This window comes from Protobothrops mucrosquamatus, unplaced genomic scaffold (assembly GCF_001527695.2).
Source record: "Protobothrops mucrosquamatus isolate PMUCROS unplaced genomic scaffold, P.Mucros_1.0 scaffold585, whole genome shotgun sequence".
Taxonomy (NCBI): Eukaryota; Metazoa; Chordata; class Lepidosauria; order Squamata; family Viperidae; genus Protobothrops; species Protobothrops mucrosquamatus.
Genome location: NW_015386885.1, coordinates 174540 through 189316, shown reverse-complemented (window position 1 = coordinate 189316; position 14777 = coordinate 174540). Strand labels below are relative to the sequence as shown.

Here is a 14777-nt window from a genome sequence, read left to right as displayed (position 1 = left end):
TCTTGGAGGAGTGCGCATGCTTCGGCCTTCTTAGCAGAGATCCATTCGAAGTGGGTGACCTCGGCTTGGCGGGTTCACGTGTTCCATGGCGAGCGGGGTAAGGAGACGCTTTTGCGTGGGCGCTTCAGAGCCTCGGAAAGTTCCCGGAGAGCAAAGCGGCCGGCTGCGGCTCCAGCAAGCCAGCTAGGTCCTCGCCAAGGGCCGTGCGGAAGGCAGGAAGATAGGCAAGGCAAGGGTGACCCTGGGTATCAGCCACAGGAGCTTGCAGCTTGCTCCCCACTCCATCCAGACCTTTGCCAAAAACATCACGGAGTTTAGCAGGGCTTCCTTCCAGGGGGCAACGGCTCCCGTTCCATTATTTTGTTAAAAGCCCATAATTGGGCTGGCGAGACCCCTGGGTACAACTGTCGTATCTCTGACGACAACAGGTGGCAGCGACGTTTTCTATATCGCTTACCTGCCGTGGGGTAATCTAGATTTGGAGGTTCCAAGAAGACACGCGTGTCCACGGACAGGGACATTCTGACATTCGGGCAATTCAGCAGCCGAATCTATGAATCCCAAGAACACAGCTTTATGTTCCTCCACGCAGACAAAGTTGTACTTGATTGTGGCCTTTGCGTGCTATTTTTTCCCCCACTGGCTTGAAATCAGTGATGTCTCTGGTTGATTTGTCTTGGTTTCTGCTTTGATTAACGGAACAAACTTTCTAAATGCTTCATTCAGATTTGGTTTCTTCATACTATCCCTCTATCAGCTGGCTTCACACCAATGCTAAATCAAAACATGGTTTGCTTAATTTCTGGGTTGCAGATATTACATGAATCTGACTAGTGTGATTTGTAAAGCAAATTCTGGGTTGGGGTATTACATTCTAAACATGGCATGAAAGTACTTGATAGTAACTTTTCGACAAACCATAGTTGAGTTTCTGGGTTTTGTAACAGACAGTTTGTATTTGAATATTTTTTTGACTTGGCTCATTTTCTCAATTTGCCTCTTAATCTTTTCAACTAGAAAGGACTCCATGTAGGTGAAAAAATAATATTATTTTCAAATATGTCTTGTGCTCCTGATTTCCAGAATATACCCACGCAGTGAGGAATTTGGGAGTATTGTAATATTTATTTTATTTATATCCCGCCTTTATTATTTTTACAAATAACTCAAGGCAGTGAACATATCCAACATACCTTCTGCTCCTATTTTCCCCAAAACAACAACACTGTGAGATGAGTTGGGCTGAATGAGCGTGACTGGCCCAAAATCACAGTCGGCTTTCATGGCTAAAGCAGGACAAGAACTCATGGTTTCCTTTCTAGCTTGTGCCTATACAATTTTTCAATAAGTGAACTCATTTGGAAAACTAATGTGTTTAAGTGGTCCTGTAACTTGCCTCAACTTGCCACTTTCCCACTTTGTCAGGACTATAATTTCCCAAATTTACCTGCTGCTTTCTTTGTGCAACAGTATGGGTAAAATTCGTAATCCATATTGAGATTATTGCATATCCAAACAATTTACATGTTCAAGATCCTGCACAGCTGAACAAAGTGTCTGTTCAAACCAACCAATTATAGTAGTTGCAGAATAATGAAAGTTACTTACAGAATATAATGCCCTGTATTTCATTATTCTCTTCCAAGTGTTGCTTTGCAGTTGCTAAGTCAAGTCTTCAGAGGTTCAGGATTCCAATTACCAACTTGACATGGCTTGGGCATCTTTTATTTCTTCAGAGTAATACAGTATTTTAGCTAGTTAGCAAAAACAATACAGATTATATAAAAATACAAGAATTAAAAACTGGTGTATTTTTTAATGTATCACATTTATTTCTCTAGCCTTTTGTAATGTCTAATTGTTGACAATACTTTAAAATACTTTAAAAGTTTACTCTAAGTTATGGCAAAATTGCTTGAAATTGACCCGTTAGCCAGTATAAATTAGGAAACTAGTGCTTTGTTCTCAAATCAGAAATTCTACATAATTTCAGAGTCTAAATTCTTATAAAACATATTTTATTGTATTATCAAATGGATTTATACATAATACTTTGATCATTTATGCTTATATCTTTTTCTCATGAATCCATAGTTGGTAAAGAAAAAGACACTGAAAGACTGCAAATATTTTACTTGGCATCACGTTTTTGAACCTTGCTCCATAAAAAATGAATTGGTTTCCGTCTTACGATAGATTTTGCAACTTTGTGCATTGAACAAACTGTTCAAGACAAAGCTTAAATCCAGATTAAAAAGGACAAACGATAGCTGTGGAATTTCTTCCTCATTTCCCATTCCAAATGACATTGGTAAATTAAGAATTCTGCCCCTCTGTCTAAACATCTAGAGTGCTTGCTGATTTTGATAGAAATGAAGATCCATTTTCAATCTTGGGAGGATCTCCAAAGTTCCAGTAATGAGCTTGAGTCTTGAATAGAAATGCTGGAATTGATTCCAAGATTTAAATGTGATCGTCTCCATTGAATTCATTACATGGGAGGTTTCTTCTCTTCTTTAGGTTATCAAATGTAAGGCAGCTGTTGCCTGGGAGGCAGGCAAACCACTGTCCATTGAAGAGGTGGAAGTCGCTCCTCCGAAAGCCCATGAAGTTCGTATCAAGGTAATGAATCAAGGGTTGAGTTTTAATAGAGCTGAACACATGGGTGTAGTATTGCCAATGTGAGACCAATATTTTGGGTGACTATTTTTATACTTTACAATTCTTACTTTCCATGATAAATGATAGAATCTAGTAATAGAACTAGTAATAACAATTGTAAGTATTTAGCAGACTATCCATGAAGCCCTGTTGCAACAGAGAGAATATAGACTCTTACAGTTTCTTTGAGGCATCTTTTTCTTGACTTGATGACCTCCAGGAGTGTTGAGACTATGAGCCCCAGAATTCCCAGCCATGGGTTCATCTAGTGGAGGAGCCTATATTAACAGCCATCAAATATGTTTTGATGTAAACTTATGGAATAGACTACCGTAGATATGAACTTGAAGATTTCAGTAATGATCATTTATTGGTTTTACGTTTCACATAGGTGAAAGTTCGCTCACCTTTTCGGTTTTGTGGACCAGCGGGGTGGGGGGGAGGGGATGGTTCCACTCATCCGCCACTTCCGCAGCCCAGTTCCCAAAGGCTCAAGACCTGATAGTGGACCCAGGGGTTAGGGATCCCTGACATAAGCTATTTCAATAAACTGGAAGAAGGTCCCTATCCTCCTTAATAAAGCACATGGGCTGAGGCTGAAAGATTTGATGTTGAATTTATATCTCAGTCCTTTTCCAGAGAACCCAAGAGTATACGTTGGTCTTTTCTTTGCTTGCTTTATCCCCATCACTGATCTCAAAGAAAGGTTAAATTGAATGGTAGAGATGATTGAGTGGTAATATGAATTAAATCTTCCCAGTTTCTCCTCTGCTGTTTGGATTCTAAATTCCTTTTCTTAAACACTACAGCAGAGTGTCCTTAAGGCTGCCTGCAGAAAAGCAGTTTGCCCTGGGGATTGTTTTAATGTCAAAAACATAAGCTGAATCCTAGAAATGTTCTGTCTTCCTCCATACAATTATTTATTGTAACTTCCTAGATTATTGCTACTGCAGTGTGTCACACTGATGCTTTTACTCTGAGTGGTGCTGATCCTGAAGGGAGCTTTCCTGTAATCCTGGGTCATGAAGGAGCTGGGATTGTGGAGAGTGTTGGAAAAGGAGTGACTAAATTTAAACCAGGTAAGAAGTTGGGTCTCTTGATGTTCCATCAAGAGGAATAATGGCATAATTAAAGGAATACTCTTATATAATGTCCGAAGAGTCTTGGTTTTCTCCAGTCAAGCATATTAGATGGCACAATTATGAAATTGTTTAGGCTGCTTGTGCATCTCTGCCTCAGGTTAGAATAGGTTATGCCTGCTCCTCAAATTTTTGTAAGTGAGTCCTTGCCTTTGCTTGCATGAATTTTTATTTTTATAAATAAAACTTCTAGCATAAGGTGGCCTCCCAGAGTCTTCTAAGATGATGTTGTTTCAGTAGGCTGCCAGATAAAAATGCATTTTTTCCTATTTATTTGGTTTTGCAAAATATGCAAAACCAATGCACTGAGTTTAACACTTTTATTTCTTAAGGCAAAAACAGAACCTCTCAAATAGGGAATGGAGAGGACTGAATGATCTGCCCCTACCTCTCCTGTGACATTATCGTGTTCACTGATATGTCCCCTACAGTCCTTAGCCACTCAAAAAAGAGGAATGCGTGAGTAGAGGAGTTCCAGTTTAATCCACCGTACTTTGATCAGCTGAAATTATTTTCTGTTTTTCAGGAGACACAGTTATCCCTCTATATATTCCTCAATGTGGCGAATGCAAGTTCTGCTTAAATCCTAAAACGAATCTCTGCCAGAAAATTAGGTTGGTGCTTTTCATTTTTTTTCCTGGTTTGTATGTTACAGTAATCAAATATGCTTTATTTGCTTTTTGGCAGTACACTGTATGTGTGCACACTTGGCTTATCAAGTGGAAAAAGGAGGGGTTTGATATATTTCCTCTGACAGCCTCTGCACAACCTGTTCCACAGAACACAAGTCTCTTCTTGGCAACCGTTCAGTTTTCATTGCCCCAAATCGTTCTTTGCCTTGTTGGGTCCATGGATGGGGATTTATAATCCAACTCATCTCAGGAAGGCTAACTCAGTTGGAAGAACATTGTTGATGGTGTTCCTTTCCTAAATGCTCTGGTGTATGCTGAAGATGAGAAAATTGAAAGACTCTTGTTTCCCATTGTATTTCCACTTGGGAGAGAATTTCAAAAGTTCAAAGCTCCTGTGTGTGAACAGGATGTGGAACTTGGATGAAAAATCAATGTTGGCAATCAGAAATAATATATCAATAGAATAGAAATAGATCCTCATCGATGTGTTCAAGGGCTAGTCGTCGTTCTGCATCTGGCTGGATCCCAACTGCAGCACGAGAGAACAGAGAAATGTCATTCAGTCCTTTTTGATGCATCTGTTTCAGTCATGATGTATTTATTTGATTTCTACAGCCATCCATTTCCACAAGTGACTCTGGATGGCGTACATGAGAATGATGCACTTAACTGTGGATGCAAATCTCCCTCTTTGAGAGAGATGAACAGTTCAGAAATGTGAATAGGCAGGCAGGCAGGCGTTGAATTGAGCCTTGGTGCCCTCTGAGCTTGTTAGCTTGCAGACATTTCATTGCAGGTTCATCAGCGAAATAATATATGTAAGGTTACCTAAAACCTGTAGAATCCTTTCCACAACAGTTATGTTAACTATAGTTAAATTAAACTGTGGCTGATTTAATGCTGATAAAGACTGCATATGTACAGTGAGATTGAATTGACTTTAAGCCCTATTCCCAAGAAATTTTTATATAGAGAAATTATGAGTTGGTTTTAGCTTCCAAACAAAGACACTGGCCAAGCAAGGAAGTAGGTTTTAGCCGTAGGTTTGGTTGACACAAAAGGCTGAGCAGTGATTTGATTTACCTAGGAAGCAAGCCTTGCCTCTAAGAGTCACATTGCTGGTGGCAATATGAATTCATTGGGGGAGAGGTCTAATGATTTCACAGTCATCTTTAGCTTTTTTGGAGAAGTTCATTAATCAAGATATGCAAGCAACGACTTTTTACTTGGTTTTATAGCTTATCTTTACACATGTCAGCCCGCCCATTAGTGTTTACAGATATAATCTGGGCTTGCTCTGGAAGGCACAAAAATGTGGCTGAGGGATCCATACCCACTGTGGATTGCCTGCGCTGTGGCTTGTGGAATTGGCTACCATTGCCTGGGTTCACACAGCATGCTTAATCTTAATCCATGGTTTACAAACCAGTACTTTGTTTCATATAGACTGCAAAGCTCAAACTAAGGTCCATCTTGGTAATGATGTGACTAATCCAGATTTATGCTAAACAAAAAAACACAATGCATCAAAATCAGGTTTCAGATCTGTACTATAGCCTGCCAATAATTTAATGTGATACGTGAATGATGCAGTGTTCCCACTTCAGAGTCACTCAGGGAAAAGGAGTGATGCCTGATGGTACCAGCCGGTTCTCCTGCAAAGGAAAGCAAGTTCTCCACTTCATGGGAACAAGCACCTTCTCAGAATACACGGTTGTGGCTGACATATCCCTGGCGAAAATAGACCCTTCAGCTCCGTTGGACAAAGTCTGCTTGCTGGGCTGTGGAATTTCTACAGGTTATGGGGCAGCCTTGAACACTGCAAAGGTAAAAAAAAATCTGCTTCCTCTCAATTCTTTTTCTTACAAGGTCATTTTAATCCTAAACTATTTTTTTAATTTGTATATTCTATTTGGAGATCGACCCTCATAGAGCAAATCTGGGCGGTGATTATAATATAACGCAAAGACTAGGGCAGTGTATTTCAATCTTAGTACATCTTAAGATGTGTGGACTTCAATTCCCAGAATTCCCTAGCCAGCATACTGGTTGAAGAGTTCTGGGAGTTGAAGTCCAAACAACTTAAAAAGGTTGAGAAATGCTAGAATGGAATAATATTTTAGGAAAAAATCTTATTTCTCCTGTGGAGATGAGCTTTGTGCCATGTGCACTTCTTTTATTCCCCCTCGCCCTTTTTTTTTAATAGAAAAGAAACATGCAAATTTCACCTGAAAGCAGACATATACTTATACATGCTTATCTTTTTTTTGTTTCTGCTGGTTCTCAAAAGCTTTCCACTAGGCACTGTCAATTTATTATTTTCATGGAAGAAAAGCAACTTGGAAAAGGTGACATTGGCTGCTGTGCTAAGCCATGATCTGTTAAATAAGCCACAGTTGGCTAATTCATATGTATTGTTAACCATAAACGTGATGCTAAGCGAAAGCAAAAACTCTTTATAGAGTTCCGCATGCTTTACAAAGCAAGCTGTTATTAAACTTCACCAAGCTATCATTTGTTTTTTTCAAAAAACTACAGTATATACAGTCTCAGTCATTGAATTCAGTGAGTAAAGAAAGACCTACACAGGCAGTCCTCAACATAACCAGTTAGCAACTAAAGTTATGATGGACCCCCCAAAATTTACTTGCAACCTAATTTTGAACTTACGATGGCTGTGTGCACGTACACACAACACAGAGAGAGAGAGAGAGAGACTTTGCCTTTTTTTCCAGTTTCTAGTATTTGTTTCTGGTTTCTGGCAAAGCATGGTAAAGGTCTCCTGCAGATTTTACTTCACTAGTCGTAGCCGACTTTAGGGGGTGGTGCTCATCTCCGTTTCAAAATATGCTCTTTGGTTAAAATGGATTTCCTTAACAACAACAGCATTCACTTAACAACTAGCATGTTCGTATAACGATCACGGCAAGCACTCAATAACCATGAGGGGAAAAAAGTCATAAAATCAGATCAGTAACCTAATGACCCACTTAACAATGAGTATAATTTAATTATAATTATAAGTAGAGTACTGCTTGTAGACCACCTATTCTGAGGCAGCTTTTTAGAAGAAACTGGCTGGAAATTAGTTAAATAATAATAATAATAATAATAATAATAATAATAATAATAATAATAATAATGATAATAATGAGTTGGAAGGGACCTTGGAGATCTTCTAGTCCAACCCCCTGCCCAGGCAGGAAACCCTATATTGTTTAACATAAATGGCTGTCAGATCTCTTCTTAAAAAGCTCCAGCGATGGAGCAACCATAACTTCTGAAGGCAAGCCGTTCCACTGGTTAATTGTTCTCATTGTCAGGAACTTTCTCCTTAGTTTTAAGTTGCTTCTCTCTGATTAGTTTCCATCCATTGTTTCTTGTCCTACCTTCAGGTGCTTTGGAGAATAGGTTGACCCCCCTCATCTTTGTGGCAGCCCCTCAAATATTGGAACACAGCTATCATGTCACCCCTACTCCTTCTCTTCATTAGTCTAGAATAAAATTCCTTGGTCCTCTGATGCTCCTTTATATCTTATAGAATAAAAAGCTAGCAATTAGTATGTAAACAAGTAATGCTTCCCATTATTTAGCTTTAGTCATACAAATGAGTCTTCTTCATGCTTTGTGAGCTGGTTTGCTAGTTTTCCTCTTCTGTTACCAATAGCCCAGCCTTTCTTCATCTTTCACTTTCTGGGATTGTTGCTTTATATAAAAAAAAACTCAAGTCTGCAGGGCCCAGTTGGAGGAGGAGACGCTGGATCTGTAGTGGTTTCCTCAGTAATTGATTTTAAAAGACCTTTCTGCAGTGGTGGAAAACAAACAGCTACCATGACAATGTCATTCTTTCCCATGCCTCTCTTACTTTACACAGGTAGACTTGTAATGCTTGACAATAAACCAGCTATTAATAATCCAGGTTAAGGTGACATATAAAGCCACGACTACAGGATAATTAAACTAAGAACAGACTATGGTTATGGATTGAGCGTAATGCTTTCTGCATATTTTCCTCATAGCCCAGAGTTAGAAGAAACCTAACCACCATATAGCTTAATGTGATGGATGAACCTACCCCAATTAACTTTAAAGCACAAATTACATTTGTCAGTTTTAAAAACCAACTACAGTTTGGCTTAATCTTTTGCAGAAGCCTTGAACTTTCCCTGTATAAGAACTGTTTTCTGTAGCTTTCTTTTCCATGTCGTTAGTTCGATTGTCACATTTTCTTTCAGGTTGAACCTGGTTCCACCTGTGCTGTTTTTGGCTTGGGTGGAGTTGGGCTAGCAGTTCTCATGGGCTGTAAGGTGGCCGGTGCATCCAGAATCATTGGGGTTGATCTTAACAAGGACAAATTTACCAAAGCCATGGAATTTGGGGCTACAGAATGCATCAGTCCTGAGGATTTCAAGAAGCCTATTCAGGAAGCCCTGATTGAGTTGACAGATGGCGGAGTAGATTACTCTTTCGAATGCATCGGGAATGTCGGTGTCATGGTAAGCACACTCTGAGGCCTCTTCTGTGGACCCACTAATTTTATTTTTATTAAAGCTTCTTCTAAATAAAAAAAAAGTGAAATGGGAAGATGGTATGTTAAAAAACAAAGTATGGGTCTCCAGTGTCATCTTACAAGGATACTTCTTAGAATATCGTAATAGTGCAATATCTGTACTCACTGCCTTGCTTGTTACTTTTTCCATTTCCCAAGAAAATAGGGAATGGTAAGTTTTGTATTGATAACCCTTTGGGTATGAGATTATTAGCTGAAAATCTGCTAAATATTTGTTTTGTGATTGGCCACAATCTTACATTAGCTGTTTTACAAGAGCATGGAAAATGTCTTCTCAGAATTCTAATTGAGCTATGGCCTTTCCAGTTTCTTGTGTCACCTCAATGTGTTCCCTCATTTTCCCTTCTAACATTCAACAGAGAGCAGCCTTGGAAGCATGCCATAAAGGCTGGGGAGTGAGTGTGATAGTCGGAGTTGCTGGAGCTGGTCAAGAAATTGCTACCCGTCCATTCCAGCTGGTTACTGGACGAACGTGGAAAGGGACTGCCTTTGGAGGTACAGCTCTGCTAGGATACAACCACTGATGTTGCTGAACTGGGATCTTCTCCATTTCCAGTCTAGCTAGTACTGATAGAAGTTGGAACTTCAGCATCTGAAGAGCCCCCCCCCCAAGGACTATAGCATTCAGTCCCATCCTCTCTTTATTGAAAATAGGATATATTCTCACTCATGTGTTCTTGGTGCCCAACATTTTGTGATGTTAAAGACTACATATAGGTCTTTTAGAATGTGTTGGGAACTGTATATGGATAGAGAGGAAAATGAATGTGGACAACATAGACATACCCAAATTAAAAATATTTTTCTTACATTCTGCCCAGCAAACAGTATCTCCTCCATGATTTTTTTCTCTTCTTCTCTAATTTAAACCCATTAAGTTGAAACTCAAAATTGGTAGCACTTTAAGAAGTGATGGTGAGGTTGCTACTGATTGTACTCCTATGTTCTAAAGAAAAAAAATGCTATAATTTTTAGAATGTATAATCCTTCTTAGATTATCTTCAATGTAAGATACATCATTTTTAAAACAACACACAAATTATGTGGGGCATAACTCTTGCTTATACAAAAAATTAAATGTCCTCCTGTACTTACAATGAAAATATTAGAGACTTGATTACCATTTTAGTTGTATTATAGGCTGACAGTGGTTGAAGATCTCCGTTTTGGATTTTAAGATTGATTTTTGTAACTTTTGAAGTGTTACCTGATACTGCTGTAATTATGTTGAACAGTATTTTATCCTGTGCTGACTCTGCATTAAGTAATCATTTTATTTCATGTCAGGTTGGAAAAGCGTGGACAGCATACCAAAGTTGGTAGATGAATACATGTCCAAAAAAATAAAAGTGGATGAATTTGTGACCCATACTCTACCTTTTGAGCAAATTAATGAAGCCTTTGAACTTATGCATGCTGGAAAGAGGTAAATGTTTTGCTGCATATTAAGTTTATAACACAATTTTATACAGGGTTTTTTAGAAATAAACCCTACTAAAGAATGGGTCTTACTTTTAGTTGGGTAGGCCAAAGATTTACCATTTAGTATTGTAACCTGTACAACTGGTGTCCTTTTTCTGTTTTGCTTTGTTGTTTATTGATAGTGGCTTGGCTTTTTATACTTTTTTTTTAACCATCTCACGTTGCTTGGATCAACTCCCTTTGAACGGGAAACGATATCAATATGCCAGTTTGAGTGCCGGGGTATTTTCTAAGGTTTTGAGTAGATCCATTTAAAATTTCTTGTTTTCTTCTGATGTGGGAGCACATCTGCTTCGGCAAGATGTTAAAGGCATCTTTGTCTATAGAAAAGACAGCTTGTGCTATACAGTTTTTCTTCCCCAAAGGCCATAAAACTGTAGCCTGATGCCTCAGAGAGGAGTAAATGATCAGAATCTTCATTTTAAATTTAAATGTTCTGCCTTTTCCTTGAAATCTTACTTGGGAAGAGGGTAGAAAGACGGAAACTCAAAAAGATAGAGAGGGGGCAAAGGGTGAGTTACAGAAAAAAACACATTAATTCGGCTGTTCAGTTGCACTTGATGGGAAAAGAGTTGCTGAACGCATGGAGGGCTACAACATACTGTTAGTTATCTGAAAATATGACTAAGTTAAGATGATCTTCTAAAACATATTGATAAAAATGGTACACAAAACTCCTCCAGTTGGTGCCATACAGTATCAACCTCTCTCTTCCTTTCCTTTCACTGGAAATGATGAAATAAAAACTGGAAAAGGGATAAAAGAGTAGGAAGGAAAAGGGGGGAAAACTGTTTAAACTGCTGAGATTGGTATGCAAACCAAACAAATCTTTGATTTATGTTAGCATGATTTCCCTTTAAGGTATTTTAAGTTTAGAATACAAAATACTTCTCTATTTACCTCCAATAATTTAATTTTCTTAAATGTCTTATTTACCAGAAAAAACAATTTTCTCTGTTTGTAAAAGATTGTCTTCTTAATGACTATAAGCCACGTCTTGCATAATTTAGGGAAAAATCTTTTTACGTCTCTTGTAAATACAATAAGAAATCTTATTTTTATGATACAGTGTAACTACACAGTTTGAAATTGTTTTTCTTCCCTCTTTACAGCATCCGAACTGTTCTGAAACTTTAAAAGATCTGAAGAAATAATGTTCAAACTTTTCAACACACTTTTTGGAATAATTGTAATAATCAAGTCGGAACCTGCCTCTGCAGCTAAAAACATTGAAATAGCACACAGCAGCTGCTTTTTTAAATATTGTATACAATATAACTCTTTTTCCATCTTAGTGAATAGAAATATCAAAATGTAGATTAAACTGTAGGTTTACTTAATGTCAGGAACTATTTTTCTTTTGATACTTCCAGTAATAATTAGTTTAGGGTATTTCTCCCCTTGGAAAAAGAATCACGATTAAAACTTGGCATTACCTTATAAGGATATATGTGTGAAGTTTTTTTTTTTCCCTTTCAGATTTACCCAATAGCATATACCCATTCAGGGATTCTGTTGCAGTTCTGGTTTGTTTCAGTAGAGATAATGGAAGTCAAGCAAAAAAAAAAAAAAAAGTCTTAACTTTAACCATGGAATGCATGAATTGGCTGTTTGTGGTTTCCATGATCAATTTTAACCCTATGAGTAAATAACTCAGCTCCAAGTTAGACCTATTATAACTTTTATTCATTTGGGGGGGGGGAGTAACAATAAGCAAAAAAGTCCTGCCAATTGATTTAGATTAGATTCCCCATACTCATATATTTCACTGATATTTGCTCAAAATATATATTCCATTCCAGCCTTCCCAATGGCCAATGTGTGGGACCACAATTCACATAATTTCTGGATATACCTATGACATAAGACAGTTCCAGGGCCTGAGACATCACCAAGATGATTTTAAAAGCTATGATGGAGAAGTTATAAATAGTTCGAGGCTTCAGCTGAAGCCTGCAAAACCGCTCTTAGTCTCAGCAGTTTGAAACGAAGCGCTAATATCAGCGCAGGGAAGGGAAGGGAAAGGTACAACCTGTGCAAATCCAACAGTTTTGTCTGCTAGAAACAAAAGCCAATCTTCATGTCTCTCTTGGGCTAAGACTAAGTCGTGATTGGGGATTCCTAGCCAGAGGAAGAAGCGTGGCAAAGGTTGATTGACTTAGTCTCTAGGGCAGAAAGGCAAGATCAACCCATCTGTGGATTCTCCATTCGTCATGCTGGAGAAATGTTTCTCTATGATTACAAAGGAAACCATTTTTGCTAACTAGAACTGGGTTTCACCTTTCTTGTTAAATCTACTGCTCCACAGTAATTTCAGATGTGGAATTTTTTTGACATGTAGGGTACAGTTCAGATTCCTTATTTTTCTGGAATGTTAAACATGTTTGAAGTTTTGAAAATGTCATGGGGGCATTCTCACAAACCAGCTGAGATAATGGTGATTGGTTTTATTGCAAACAATCTTTCTGGTTGCCTAAAAGGGAATTTGGTAGGAAAGGGCTAGGTCCATGTCTTCTAAGTAGAAGTTGGAACCTAAGGCTTCTTACCTAGAGAAAAGGTTCATCTCCGTTAGCATAACTAGTAACTGGTAAAAGATGGATGTGAATAGAAAAACTACAAGAGACTGGTGCAGTAAAATTAACCTGCATTTCAACCTTTAGACCAGATGAACTTTCTCAATCTCCTCCATTGTGCAGTGACAAGAAATGTACTTCAGAGCAAGTGCCAACTATTTTAGGTCATTGGATAAAGTTTATAATACTCTGACCCAGTGAGGCTAATTTTTATATCTGAGGCAGCAAAGTTACTATAGTATTGTCCATGAGCAGCTATCATTTGTTGTCTAAAAATGTCTTGGTATTTAATGTGCTTCAAGTTGTTGCTGGAAAAAAAAATCAGGAATGAAAAGGAACACACTATGGACTATCATGGGAACCCAGGTTACTTCACGTGGTGCAGTAAATATAGCACTCAATTGGCATACAATACATGGTTCTAATTAGAAGCTCTTTTGGTAAAGGCAATATGGAGTTCAACTATCATATCAAGCCATAATGTAGTTTGGTTTTTTTAGCCTTAAGGGTGTTGTATAAAACCAACCAAGGCCTTGTAAATCATGGTTTATATCTTATCCAGCTAAGGTTTATGCAACTCAATATATGAATCTAGCCAAAATAAAGCCAAAATCAGAAGTCAGTGTTAAAGTACATCTAAAATTTGGTTCTGTAAGCAAAAATGCAACTGGTACATGACTGACATCTTTCCTCATCTGGCACATTTTCTCTGCTGCTGTTGTTCCCTATCTGAACTTGGTGGCTTTTCTGTTCTACCCACTGGTCAAAGACACCATTTGACTTTCTTGGCCTAGTCTCTTGATTGCTGGTTTCCTTCCTTATGATGCAGGAACCTCAATGTTCTGCCACATCATTCAGGTCCATTTTCTGGAGATTTTATCCTGTTGGATCTTTGCAATGCTCAACTTAGGTACACTGATCTTCACCTTTCTTTTAAAAGCCATGAAATTCCAGGAGTCCGGACATGTCAGCAGTCTTCTGTATGAGCATATTTTTGCCAAATGTTTATTAACCAATGTTACATTTCTATCTATGCGCCCTTTGCTATATTCACTTCTAGAGTCAGCCTTTTTAAAGATTTCTGTCCCCCACAAATGTCTTTTCCTAAAGAATAAGCAAAGCATGATTCTCAGAGCAACAATAGCACTTTCATTTAGCTGCCCTGTCACAACTGCACTTCTTTCACTCACACAAAAAAGATCGAATGTTTTCTAATCTGCTTTCAATAAATAAGTTACCTTTTTTTGCCACACCTGTCTTCAACTTCCAAAGAACAATAAAGTCAGATACTGCTGATGGAAGCCGGGATCATTTTAAACAGCTTACAATGATTTTACAACTAACACAGAGCAGAAATGAGTATATTATGCCCATGATTTTATGACTTTTATTTGTCTTCATTTCCATTGCTGTACTTCAACACTATGGACGAAGTAGGCACCAGAATAAAAAATGTGGTTGAAAAATCATTCTCATTACAGAACACAAAGCTAGATGGAAACAGCCACGGGCCAACAAAATTAAGCCTCCCTGACACGGTAAATCTGTATAACCAACTCATATAGAGCATATGGGGACATTACCACACCGTCACCTTGGTTGTTGGTCTAAGGACTTTTGAGGAAAGATTAATGATTTCCAGGGCTGCCCAAATCTTGCACATTTCAAGGGCATTATCTTTACTACAATAGCTTCCTTTACATTGGCCAGTTGTAACAGC

At 38.3% G+C, this 14777-nt stretch overlaps 1 protein-coding gene across 1 annotated transcript; it reads left to right on the top strand.

Moving 5' to 3' along the window:
- On the top strand, positions 1 to 11930 carry LOC107288759 (alcohol dehydrogenase class-3). Its single transcript, XM_015817404.2, has 9 exons — positions 1 to 97; positions 2521 to 2622; positions 3599 to 3740; positions 4327 to 4414; positions 6040 to 6259; positions 8668 to 8928; positions 9362 to 9497; positions 10290 to 10428; positions 11597 to 11930. Exons 1-9 carry the CDS (start codon positions 86 to 88, stop codon positions 11619 to 11621), a joined length of 1125 nt encoding a protein of 374 aa, XP_015672890.1. The 5' UTR covers positions 1 to 85; the 3' UTR covers positions 11622 to 11930.
- The last annotated feature ends 2847 nt before the right edge of the window (positions 11931 to 14777 follow it).

Bases quoted from the DNA above. Each gene is read 5' to 3' on its own strand.
- LOC107288759 (XM_015817404.2), top strand. The intron at 2,623-3,598 runs GTAATGAATCAA...GTAACTTCCTAG, and splicing joins CCCATGAAGTTCGTATCAAG to ATTATTGCTACTGCAGTGTG. The intron at 10,429-11,596 runs GTAAATGTTTTG...CCCTCTTTACAG, and splicing joins CTTATGCATGCTGGAAAGAG to CATCCGAACTGTTCTGAAAC.